The sequence below is a fragment of the Entelurus aequoreus genome, linkage group LG03 (genome assembly GCF_033978785.1).
Source record: "Entelurus aequoreus isolate RoL-2023_Sb linkage group LG03, RoL_Eaeq_v1.1, whole genome shotgun sequence".
NCBI lineage: Eukaryota > Metazoa > Chordata > Actinopteri > Syngnathiformes > Syngnathidae > Entelurus > Entelurus aequoreus.
The window spans coordinates 34,423,433-34,437,165 of record NC_084733.1 but is presented as its reverse complement, the minus strand read 5'-3'; the positions used below and the strand labels follow the sequence as shown (position 1 = coordinate 34,437,165).

Genomic DNA, 13,733 nt, shown 5'->3' with positions numbered 1-13,733 from the left:
AAGAAAAAAGTGAATGAATGTTTATAATTGAATACATTTACATATTCATAAAAATGTGTTTTCTTTTGTATTATTTTTTTTTAATGAAATAAGTAACGTTTATGACAACCTTTTTCCAAAACACAACATAGAATGTGAGATATGACAGGATAATGCATACATATGTCATTTGTTTACAAAAAAGTGGGACCCCAAAAATTTACCGTGTGACCCCATTTTTATGACTTTATGGGGGCCTGCGACACCATTTTGAAAATTCCTAGCACCAACACTGCTGTCAACAGAGGAGAAAAAATGCTTTATTTAAATAAATATATTATTTATAAAGCAAGTTCGAGTATCATTGGCAAATTTTCACCTGGTCCCGGTCTTGGCACGCATATACGTGTCCTCTTTTGGGGATTTCAGAATATGGTCAGTCTACTCTTGCTTGATTATAAAAGATGTTGATCAAGGAGGTGGTCTGCATTCAAGGTGCAACGTTCATATATTTTTAATATTCAGTGTTTTATTGTTCATAGTTAAAATTGTAAATCCCACATTCTGTATGTTCATCGACATTCCAGTGTCTTTTTCAGAAAAAAATCGAACCAGACCATCTAAAAACGGAATTAACTTTAGTTTTTTTTACAGAATGATATGACAGTCAGAATGTAGATAAAAATATAGAATGTGTGATTTACAATATAAACTATGAACAATAAAACACAATTGAGAATAGGTATTGCGCTCCTGCAGACCACCTCCTTGGTCGACATCTTTTATAATCAAGCAATTGCAAAAGATGCAAAAAAAAACTGCTAAACATAAATGCAAAGTATAAAAAACATCCACATATTCGATATAATATCACTGTTCTGCAGAACTTTGCTGTAGAATTCTGCCTCCGTCTGACACTCGCCATGGCTTTTTTTCTCTGTAAACAAGCCCCACCCACTCTGCCCCACTCTGTTTGTTCCCATAGCTTCGTATGCCACTCAAAAGTTCAGGTTTTAGCCATTGGAATCATTTCTATAGTTTGAAAATATCCAGTGGACCGCATTAAAATGTTAAAGGTGCCATATGTAATAATTTCATGTCAAGTCATCATTAAATGGCACTGATATGTCAAAAGGCATTAATAAATCATTGTTCTTTTCGAATACCTCTATAACTGATAAAAGTAGTTCAGCCGTGATATGCTCATTTCAAAATTAGATTTACAGCCCTGAAATATTGTTATTGTTTTCATTTCGATGCCCCGCCCTCTCCCGTTTGACCAACGAAAAAGTCAGTGAGTGTGTTATATCCAGATTGCCAGTTACGCACCGCCCTCTTCATCGAGCTACTGCCACTGGTAAAGTTACTAAACATGTCAGACCTTAGTAAATCTAAAAGGCCTCCTTACGATTCTAAACTTATTCATGACAAAGCCAGGAACAACACGAGGATTTGTACCTGGGATGCCTTTGAAAGATGGAGACGATTGAAGGCGGGAAAGATTTTTTCATCTCACGCCAAACTTGCTAATTTCCTTCTTGATAGGTAAGTCAGGGATTTACGTTTTATTATTAATAATAATGTATGTATATATATATATATATATATATATATGTATGTATACATATATATATATATATATATATATATATATATATATATATATATATATATATATATATATATATATATATATGTATATATATATATATATATATATATATATATATATATATATATATATATATATATATATGTATACATACATATTATATATATATATATATATATATATATATATATATATATATATATACATACATATATATATATATATATATATATATTGGAGGGATGATTTATATATATATATATATATATATATATATATATATATATATATATATATATATATATATATGTATGTATGTATGTGTATATATATATATATATATATATATATATATATATATATATATATATATATGTATGTATGTATGTGTATATATATATATATATATATATATATATATATATATATATATATATATATATATATATATATATATATATATATATATATATATATATATATATATATATATATATATATATATATATATATATATACACAAAGCTTGAGATCTCAACATGGGCAAATATTCTATCTCCATCTTTCCATTATACAATTTCACTCAGTTGTTGTTCGTAAGGTCAATGTAACTGTATCTTCCCATTCCCCACCAGGTAGAGAAAATACACTTCATAGCAATTGTGCTTTTAATAATTTGTGTATGGAAATGAAAATAAAACTCGAGAATGTTTGTTGGCACACATCAGCATTCAGTATTGTGTGTTTATCTGGTAAGAGCTATGAGAGAACTGTCAATTGATTTGTCTCCTTGAGCAAAATTGTCTTTCAACCAAGACTCAAAATGAAAATAACGAAGAACGGATTCATTCAGGTAATCTAAAATTAGATTAAGGTCATAATCTAGGAATATATGAAAAGATCAAAAGCAAAACATTAAGTAAAACAGCTCCTCAAACATTAATATTTAATGCAACAAGCTTCCAACTGAATTAATCTCAGTCTTTATCTCGGTCTGGATTGGTCGTTGGAGGGATGATTTACATTTTTTGGCTGCTGACTTGCCAGTGTAAAATCTTGTTTAAAACAAAAAAGAATGAGTGGAAAATTATGATCTGTAAATAATGAATCTACTTAATATATTTTTTAATCTCATCAGAAAACCCCCCCTTAATTTATGGTATTTCCATTTAAAGTACCAGTACAATGGAAAAACAAGTAGGTAGGTAGGTAAGTAGGTCTTTATTGTAATTGCACAAGTACAACGAAACTTTGTTTTCAGCACAAACCTGTTCAAAATTAGACAAACAAACAGTGTACAGGGTTACATAAAAGGAACGCTGATGGGTCGCCACAAGGCGCCCCGTAAACGATGGGGAAAAGGTAAACGCTGGGGAAGGATGATTAAAAAATACAATCTAGACTGGGCTCCTAAGGGGGCCCAGTCTGAAGTGGGAAAAAAACCTCAATAGCAAAGCACATATTACAACATACATCTTGAGACTAGAAACAGAGGGGAGGAAATGATGGGGCCACGGTGGGAGGCTGCAGCTCTTCAGGCACTGCCCAGCCATCCATCACCCCTAAGTGATTTGCGTCAAGAGCGCTGGATGCAGGTGGGGTATGTGTGTGTGTGTGGCGTATATTTGTTTGTGGATGCATGTGTGTGTGTAAGCCTGCCGCGTGTCTCTGTTCCGCGGCCTTGGTGTCGTGCAGTCGCTAGTCAGTCCAAAGTCAACAACAACAAGTGTGTGTCCATGAGAGACAAGAAGGGAGTTTGTTATGTCTTCACCGCACTGTCCTTCAGGAGAGTCTCGAAGCCAGGGAAACAATCCAAGTTAGAATGTTTTGTATGCGAGTGAAAATAACATTTGCTTTTCACTCTAAATTGTCTATGACTGGTCCTCAAAATTCACCCTGCAGGGCAGACAGTCCGATGTTATCCAAATCACAAGAGTGTCCACAGTTCTTCCCGCATCCTCCAATTATTTGTGGCAGCTTTGGGGTACTTTGAAGACTGCCAGCAACTTCCAATTTGTCGACAAACCAGAGCAACGCTTACTCCAATCAGCAGATTTCCTGTTGTCATAATTCCCAATAGGTAGATATCTTCACGTCCTCGATTGAAGGGTCGCCAGGCACGCGGCACTCCTTCCCCTCCCAAGAGTCCGTCGTGTGTCCAGCAACAACCGCTCCGTCACGACAAGCAGGTTCCCCCAAACCCAAGATCTTGTCAATTTCGTTGAGTTAAATAGTTCCAATGTTTAGATTTGGAGAGCAGTGCAAAAAGAGGCAACAAGAAAGTTAACACATGACAAGACAAAGAAGCAAGCAGGAGAGATAAGGGAGAGGAAAGGGGAGCGTCCGCCCACAATGTGTACCAGTGAGAAGTCCTCTATATAAAGTTGCCTCTATATTGAAGCTATTTTCATATATATATGATTTATAACATCATACGACTTCCAAAGTTTGCGAGTAAATAGATATGATCAACATAGTATCAATCTCTTGGAGATTCAAAAAGCTTTCTGAGAGTTAATGAGGAAGTTAGTCATGTGATCTGTGACGTAGAGGGAGGAACCACAAATGCCTTCCCCATAAACAAGAACGATAAATCAAAACGACTTTGTGAGAGCCAAAAACGATTTTTTGGGGAAAAACGAAGATCCAGAATCTTATATTTGTGAGCCCAAAGACAAGGAGGATGAACAATAAGTTTTAGAAGCCAAGTGCTACATGAATGTAGCTTAGCTGAAACACTATAGCATCAGCAGCATTGATAGGTGCTAAACATACAAACTAACCATAATAAACCATTAAAAAACAAAAACACATTATAATATTTCCACTCTCGGTTGGATGCCGACCGAGGGGACGCTCATATATATTCGAGTTATGCGTTAAAGCATCTGATTAATCACAAAATGAATGCAATAAACACGTATGAATTTAGATGAATTACGCATTTTGTTTTGACCGCACATGCTCTTTACCTTAACCACGTATAATTACCTGAAAGGTGCCACGGTTTGTTATACGGTCAGTGATCAGATCAATGTATTCGTCAGTGCAAAGATGAGTGAGGAGACTCCGACTGGTGTGATGCGTGGCAGATTTTGCTTAAAAATACACTACAGCAGAACTTTAGATGATACCGTTGTCAAGTGTTGTACGTGAACAAAACATTTGAAAAAAATATCTGTGTATGACATTCTAACAATAAAATAGAATTTCAAATAATGGGACCTTTTTAAAGTGGCTTTAAGTTATGCAAGCAAGTAATTTACTGTGAATAATCACAATTAATTAAATTTAATCAAATTTAGGAATCGTTTGACAGCGCTCATTTTTAGTCATCAGATCTTTTATAATCCTGCCTAACAAATCAGCCTAACAAATTAGCCTCTCACCTTGCAGGTAAATTACTTTGCATCACTGTCGGTGTAATCAGCATAGGCCCCACAATTGTCTTTATCACACATTCAACACGCTTATCGGCCTGCTTGTGACTACAGAAACCGCATCTCAAAAACAGATCGAGGACGCTTTTTCAAAACCGGAGCTTGTCATTCATGATAGACATCAGTTTGTATCCACATGACAGTTGAAAATCAAGATGCGCGTCAATGATTTTTTGTTTGTTTCTTTTTTTTCTTTTCTGTAATCAGCTTCTGATGAGTGGGTTGGAAGTGTCCGCAAGAGTCTGAAAATATCACCTCCCTGATTTGCATGATATGCAAATGTGAGCAAGATACCCGAGAATGTGTGTAAGACAGCCAGAATGAAAGAAAGCTCCAATTTTGCTACCTGCAAGAGTATCTGGGTCAGGTTTTTTCCTGAAGAATACTGTACTCAAAGCCAGATGCTTATGCAGACGCAGGCAAGCTATTTATCTTCGTACAAGGCAGCCTCAGGATTTCACACATGCTTTGCAGCCAGGACATAAATTAGCCTGAGTCACTGACTGATGTACTTCTGCAACACAGCGGAATACTTTCTTCCATTTGTGAGATGTGTTTCCCTGAGCAGCTGATTTGTATTTCAGTGTTTGACATCTATTGTAAATCTTGCAGGGAGCAGAAAACACGGAACGTAATAAGGAATTGTATTTACATTTTATTTCTAGTGTCTCTTTGCACATTATATTAAGTCATTTAACCATGATGCATTTATTCTATGATCTGCACTGCACTGTGCTTTATTATGGACAACAATATATGTCAACAAAATGATAATTTCTTTCCTGTCACTCTCTTCCAGGTTCCTCACCGGGGTCTTTCATCACACTTAAGGGTCAGTACCACTGTCACCAAGGACCTGGGATCCCGTTGGACAAACTGTGTGACTTCAATACAGACTGTCCATTTGGGGATGACGAGGGCGAGCGATGCCGTGAGTATATTACTATCTAGTAACCGAGAGACAATCACGTATGTGTCTGCTGTCTGACCTTCATTTTTCGATCGTTACGCCTGAACTGAGCAGTTAGTCGACTGTGAGGCAGCTTCATTAACAAAGGCAGTGATTCCTGCCAAAGAGAAGAAAAGATGAGTGTCATGCAGAAGCCATTCTGACAAAGAAGCAAAGAGCAAGGCAGAAAAGATATGCTTGGCGAGTTGGCAAGCATTCCTCACCCATGACCTATTCCTGGTTGTTGTTTCGCTCACTTTTCAAATTCTTTTTTTTAAGGGGTTAGAACAGGGATCTGTAATATTGACCATCAATAGAGCCAATCTTTTTCTAAAGAACAATAGTCTAGAGTCGCTAGGGATGCACAGTAAGTGAAGAGATTCATATGACCTCATTCCTGGGTGGCTCTCGCATCAGAGGGGGGAGGTAATCGTGTTGCAATGCGGTTTTCTCAAAATGATGGAAAGTGCTAACCTGACTCTCACCAGATCCTTGTACAAACCCCGTTTCCATATGAGTTGGGAAATTGTGTTAGATGTAAATATAAACGGAATACAATTATTTGCAAATCCTTTTCCTTTCAGCATTAATGGCGCCTTCACAGATGTGTAAGTTACCCATGTCTTGGGCACTAATACACCCCCATACCATCACAGATGCTGGCTTTTCAACTTTGCGCCTATAACAATCCGGATGGTTCTTTGCCTCTTTGGTCCGGAGGACACGACGTCCACAGTTTCCAAAAACAATTTGAAATGTGCACTCGTCAAACCACAGAACACTTTTCCACTTTATATCAGTCCATCTTAGATGAGCTCAGGCCCAGCCGACGGCGTTTCTGGGTGTTGTTGATAAACGGTTTTCGCCTTGCATAGGAGAGTTTTAACTTGCACTTACAGATGTAGCGACCAACTGTAGTTACTGACAGTGGGTTTCTGAAGTGTTCCTGAGCCCATGTGGTGATATCCTTTACACACTGATTTCGCTTGTTGATGCAGTACAGCCTGAGGGATCGAAGGTCACGGGCTTAGCGGCTTACGTGAAGTGATTTCTCCAGATTCTCTGAACCCTTTGATGATATTACGGAGCGTAGATGGTGAAATCCCTAAATTCCTTGCAATAGCTGGTTGAGAAAGGCTTTTCTTAAACTGTTCAACAATTTGCTCACGCATTTGTTGACAAAGTGGTGACCCTCGCCCCATCCTTGTTTGTGAATGACTGAGCATTTCATGGAATCTACTTTTATACCCAATCATGGCACCCACCTGTTCCCAATTAGCCTGTTCACCTGTGGGATGTTCCAAATAAGTGTTTGATGGGCATTCCTCAAATTGATCAGTATTTATTGCCACCTTTCCCAACTTCTTTGTCATGTGTTGCTGGCATCAAATTCTAAAGTTAATGATTATTTGCAAAAAAAAAAAAAATGTTTATCAGTTTGAACATCAAATATGTTGTCTTTGTAGCATATTCAACTGAATATGGGTTGAAAATGATTTGCAAATCGTTGTATTCCGTTTATATTTACATCTAACACAATTTCCCAACTCATATGGAAACGGGGTTTGTAGTTCGCTGAGCCCCACACAAGGATCTGGGCTCGGAGGAATTGCAAACTCCTTCCAGATAGCAAAAAATAAAGGACCAATCAGGATCGCCGGGCGGGATTTCATAGATGTGACGTAGCGCCGAAAGGACTGTCTGATTCAAACAACAATGGCGGCATGCAGCGAGGAGTCGTGTGCTGACATTGATTCTGCTATTGCAACAGTTTTGTCGAATCTATCGAATATTAATTCTTTAAAAGATGAACAGAGAACGGTTTTGAAGGCATTTATTGGCGGCAAGAATGTTTTGGCTCTTCTTCCGACCGGGTTCTGATTTCCCAGCGTCGCTCTCATCCGCGTCACGGGTTGATTTCGATGTGAGTGGTTGAAGTAGCACGTCAATCAAGATAATGGACAAGTGGTTTATCCAATCACATACATCTGATTTTTTTACAAGGCCCCGCCTTCTGGTAATGAAACAATCAGGATCGCCGGGCGGGATTTCATAGATGTGACGTAGCGCCGAAGCGACTGTTTGATTCAAACAACAATGGCGGCATGCAGCCCTCGCTGCTATTGCAACTTTTTTGTCGAATCTATCGAATATTAATTATTTAAAAGATGAACACAGAACTTTTCGCTCTGTCGTTATCCAATATGTCGGCTGTTCTGTTTCGGATTTCGCAGCGTCGTTCTCATCAGCGTTACAGGTTGATTTCGATGTGAGTGGTTGAAGTAGCACGTCATTCAAGATAACGGACAAGTGGTTTATCCAATTAGATACAATGATTTTACTACGAGGCCCCGCCTTCTGAAATACATCTCCTTTTGAGAACTCCCAGATCCTTGTGTGGAGCTCAGCGAACTACAAGGATCTGGCGAGAGTCAGGTTAGGAAAGTGCCACTCTGTATAGCAACTAACGCTGTGGTCAAAGTTGGAACTGCCACAAAACACATTTTAACATATTTTGCACTCTACTGCCATCTTGCAGGTAAAGTGACGGCATGGCTCAGTTGGTAGAGCGACCGTGCCAGGAACTTGAGGGTTTTAGGTTCGATTACCGCTTGCACTATCCTAGTCCTAATTACTGTTCTGTAGATCCTTGGGCAATACACTTTACCTATCTGCTCCCAGTGCCACTCACACTGGTTTAAATGTAGCTTAAAGATGTAGATCAGGGTGTAACGGTATAGCGGGAGAATGAGACAGCAGGGAGACAGTGACGTCGTTAGCTGTCAGCGTATTTATTAACAGCAAGAAATGTAAGTGAGGTGAATGAATGAAGTAAGTACCACTATATGTGGTAAGTATCTGTGAGTGGTTACCAGCGGTTGTTAAAGGTGCGTGTTGGTATCGAGGCCGAAGTCCATAGAGGGAAAGGCAGGCTCGGAAGTCCAAAGACAGGCGGAAGGTCAAGGGCTGGAGCGAGGCCTCGTGGTCAGTAGGTAGGCGTGAGGTCGATATCCAGAGAGGCAATAAGAAGTCCAGAGGGAATCCGGGAAGACGAGACACACAGCTCGACAATGAGGAAGGACGACGGGAAACTGGATAACGTGACACGACGGGACACATTGAACACGACGGGGAGGGAACACAGAGAGAGAATATGCACATGAGAGAAGGCTGGAGACGTAATGGGCTTACTGTACGAGTACGAGTAGCTGCATTCTGGCACTGGATCTCAGGACGCGCTGGCTTATGAAGGCAGGTCTCTCATCATGAGCAGGTGTGTTGTCTGCAGAAACTCAGCAGCCGCGCGGAGACGCGACCGCACCAGGGGTGGTGCGCTCAGCAGAGAGCACAGCAGAATGAGAGGCGGCAGGAGTGTGAACCATAACACAGGGGTGCCCATTACGTCGATCGCGAAGCATTGAAAAAATAAACCTAAAAATTAGCGATTATAAATCTTCACTAGGCAGCATGGTGGAGGAGGGGTTAGTGCATGTGCCTCACAATACGAAGGTCCTGAGTAGTCCTGAGTTCAATCCCGGGCTCGGGATCTTTCTGTGTGGAGTTTGCATGTTCTCCTCGTGACTGCGTGGGTTCACTCTGGGTCAGTGGTTCTTAACCTTGTTGGAGGTACCGAACCCCACCAGTTTCATACGCGCATTCACCGAAACCTCTTTTTTTTCAAATTCAAGACAAAGTTATTATATGTTTTTGGTAACTTTTTAGTATGGGGAACATTTTCTAAGTAACAACGACTTAATTTAGAGTTTTTTGGACACAAGGGGAACATGTTCTAAATAACAAAGACTTAATTTAGAGTTATTTGGTTTGGGTTAGGGTTAGGGTTAGGGTTAGAGGGTTAGGGCCAGGGTTAGAGGGTTAGGGTTATAATAAGGCCATGCCGAATAAGGCATTAATAAGTACTTAATAATGACTAGTTAAGAGTCAATATGTTACTAATTTGCATGTTAATAAGCAACTAATTAATGGTGAATTTGTTCCCCATACTAAAGTGTTACCATGTTTTTTTGCTGGTGCACAAAATGAACCGTGCATGAACATCACTTTGTTCAAAGAACAAAACCAACACAGTGCATAAACTCACAACATATTACACACCTGCAAATCAGTCTGACTACTGCTGTTGCCGTATCCGTAATACGGCGATAGGGAGAAGTTTTTATTTACACGATGAGTCAGGTGTGTTTTGACCTCCGTCGAACCCCTGAGCCCGACTCACCGAACCCCTAGGGTTCGATGGAACCCAGGTTAAGAACCACTGCTCTTGGTACTCCGGCTTCCTCCCACCTCCAAAGACATGCTCCTGGGGATAGGTTGATTGGCAACACAAAATTGGCCCTAGTGTGTGAATGTGAGTGTGGATGTTGTCTGTCTATCTGTGTTGGCCCTGCGATGAAGTGACGACTTGTCCAGGGTGTACCCCGCCTTCTGCCTGAATGCAGCTGAGATAGACTCCAGCACCTCCCGCGACCCCAAATGGGAAAAGGGGTAGAAAATGAATGGATGGATGGAAATCTTCAGTATGACGTCACTTTCATCACTTGATTGACATTCAAGGCACCCAAGGATCTTGTGAAATGGCTGCTGCCAGCTCAGTGTGAAGGAATAAAACACCGCCAGTAAGGCGAGAAACTGTTTTTATTTTAACCGTACCTCCCGTCAAAAGCCTAAAGACTGACCGCACAGTTGCTGTCTTCACAATAAAAGTGCTGCTCCATCCTGCCTGCGCTAACAAATCAAGAGTCTCCGAAAGCTAGCGCAAACAAGCTAGCAAGCCACGGAGTTTACCGTCAAAGTGTATAAAACCGAGTATGGAAACTGGACAAACAAGATGCCAAAACCAAACACTTCAATGTGGTATTGGACAGAAAGGAGGACTTTTTTCTTCTCTACAATGTAAAATCAAAAATGTGGAAGTTGTCAGCAAATTTTATCTGATTCCAATCAATGCAAGTCATCCGAAACAAGTAATACACCAACTTATATTCTTGTCTTCATGAAAGAAGGGGAATCAATGTGTTAAACATGCTTGTATTTTGTACACCTTTAACATGTGAACAAAAATGGCAAAATAAATAAATATACATTTTATATATATATATATATATATACATATATATATATATATATATATATATATATATATATATATATATATATATATATATATATATATATATATATATATATATATATATATATATATATATATATATATATATATATATATATATATATATATATATATATATATATATATATATATATATATATATATATATATATATGAGGTAGATCACCTCGACTTGGTCATTTAAAAAGTAGCTCGCCTGCTGAAAAAGTGTGGCCACCCCTGATGTAGATAATGGGTTCCACTATGTAAAGCACTTTGAGTCTTTAAAGAAAAAGCGCTATATAAATTTAATTCACAATTTACACTCCCCCAATTCGTCAAGTTTGATGTGTCAAGTAAACTGTGACAAATGGGGCCATATGATTGGTTGATTGATTGAAACTTGTATTAGTAGATTGCACAGTGAAGTACATATTCCGTACAATTGACCACTAAATGGTAACACCCGAATAATTTTTCCAACTTGTTTAAGTCGGGGTCCACATAAATTGATTCATTATACAGATATATACTATCATCATAATACAGTCATCACACAAGATAATCATCAGAGTATATACATTGAATTATTTACATTATTTACAATCCGGGATTGGAGGGTGGAGGGGTTAGGTTTGGTTGATATCAACACTTCAGTCATCAACAATTGCATCATCAGAGAAATGGACATTGGAACAGTGTAGGACTGACTTGGTAGGACATGTACAGCAAGTAGTGGACATAGAGAGAGAGAGAGAGATCAGAAAGCATAAGAATAAGTATCTACATTTGATTATTTACAATCCGGGGAGGTAGGATGTGGAAGGGAGGGTGTTAGTTGAATCCCCTTCTTACTGGAAGGCTATTGATGATGAACCGGTAAAATTCCCAAATATTAATTTTACTGTTTTAATTATTATAGAATCGATTACTGCACTTACAAAAAAAGTAATTTTTGAGTACATTCAACAATACCGTGATAATTAATGACAGCTATGATCATTTTGGTCACAAAAATCATGATTAGGAATGGGTTCCTTTCACATTTGAGTCGATATGGTACCAATTCCCGGTGCTTGAGAATCGATGCAGGTAGTCAGCGGTACCAAATTTCGGTATGTTTGTGTGTGTTCATGTGTAATAAAATGTAATATGTTCGGGTGATAAAGATAACTGTGCTATCCAGTTGTTATATCCATACACTTCTGAGTCTCATTTAAAGTATCGTAGATTTGGCATGCAGTTGCAATTCCAAGACGTTAGATGGCGGTAGTGGTTGCCTTATTCAGGAAGTACTTTTTGCCATTAAGTTGAATGTGCCGGTCTAGTTTTATGTTGAGCCCTACAAAGTGTTAAAACTGTAAGTATTGTACTTATTACACACTTGTTGTTTTATTGTAACATGCATCTTAAATATAATTTTCATTACCAAATTTGGAAGTGTTAAAATCTCAATGTAAAATTATGAATGCTAATCAGTAGTTTGTCTATTGCATATCCAATGTAAATTAGCATTGCACAAGCCCAATTTTAAAAGTGGAGACTTACTGTACTTTTGAGCACCTCCATCCTGCTTTGTTGGCATGGAGAATGGTAAGATTAACATCACGGCTCTGAGTGCCTGACTGCTTGTTTCTCAGCCAAGTGCTTGAGGCAGTACTGAGTCTGCAACTGGACGTGACGTCACATGCAACAAAGGTATCGAAATATAGTATTGTTTTTTCACCTTATGCCATCAAAGTACCGTATTTTTCTAACCATAGGGCGCACCTTGTTATAAGGTGCACGGCAGATGAGCGGGTCTATTCAGGTCTATATTCATACAAAAGGCGCATTAAAATGTTCAACTTTTAAAAACACTTCCTTATGTTCCAGATAACATGTAAAGGTGGTTCTTTGGTGAAAATGTTGAATAGATTATGTTTTATTGACCATCTTCAAGCCGCTTACTGGCCGTCTCTTCAGAATGCGCCATTTTGTGGGCGGTCTTATTTACGTGGCTCCACTTCGACAGCGTCATCTTCCCGCCATAGTTTTTAGCTCTTCCATAGCGAGTCTACTAACAGATAAGTTAGAACTGTATGCTACTTTATATTAGAAATGGCAACGGTGTAGGATGAATGCCCCACAACAAGAGGAAAGAGAAAAAGAAGGAGCTTATTGACTACAGTGGCGGACGCGCTCACATTTTTTGTGACTTATGCAGATTCCAAATACACATCGGCAAGAACCAGTAGGTAAGAAATGTTGGTTTTGCATAATATAGCGAAACAGAACTGCAGATCATGTTTCCTAATAGATGCCATTTTGGGGTCCTTATACACACACCATAGTAATACCCTGTGACAGACTCGTCCCACCTTGCGGGTTCCATGGACCATCAAATAGAGACATCATCGCTTCGAGCAGGGTTGTGACTTTGTTTATTTTTCAATATCAAGTCTTTTGTGCTTTTCAGCACTTGCCTCCCTCTGCTGCTCGTTCCGCCGTCTCTCCAGCTTTTCAGCCGGCCGCGTCTTCTGCGTCTTTTGCTCCGTCTCTCTCGCTCCTCCAGCACTCCGGGCTCTCCACCTCCTTTCACCCCGTCGTCCTCGGCTGCCGCCTTCTTAAACACCGCGAGGG

At 39.0% G+C, this 13,733-nt stretch overlaps 1 protein-coding gene across 1 annotated transcript in view; it reads left to right on the top strand.

The window, feature by feature from the left end:
* Positions 1 to 13,733, top strand: part of alk (ALK receptor tyrosine kinase) — a 289,826-nt gene that overhangs the window by 53,386 nt on the left and 222,707 nt on the right. The window contains exon 2 of the mRNA XM_062041724.1: positions 5,831 to 5,962. Coding sequence (XP_061897708.1) covers positions 5,831 to 5,962 — 132 coding nt within the window. The remainder of the gene's footprint in view (positions 1 to 5,830; positions 5,963 to 13,733) is intronic.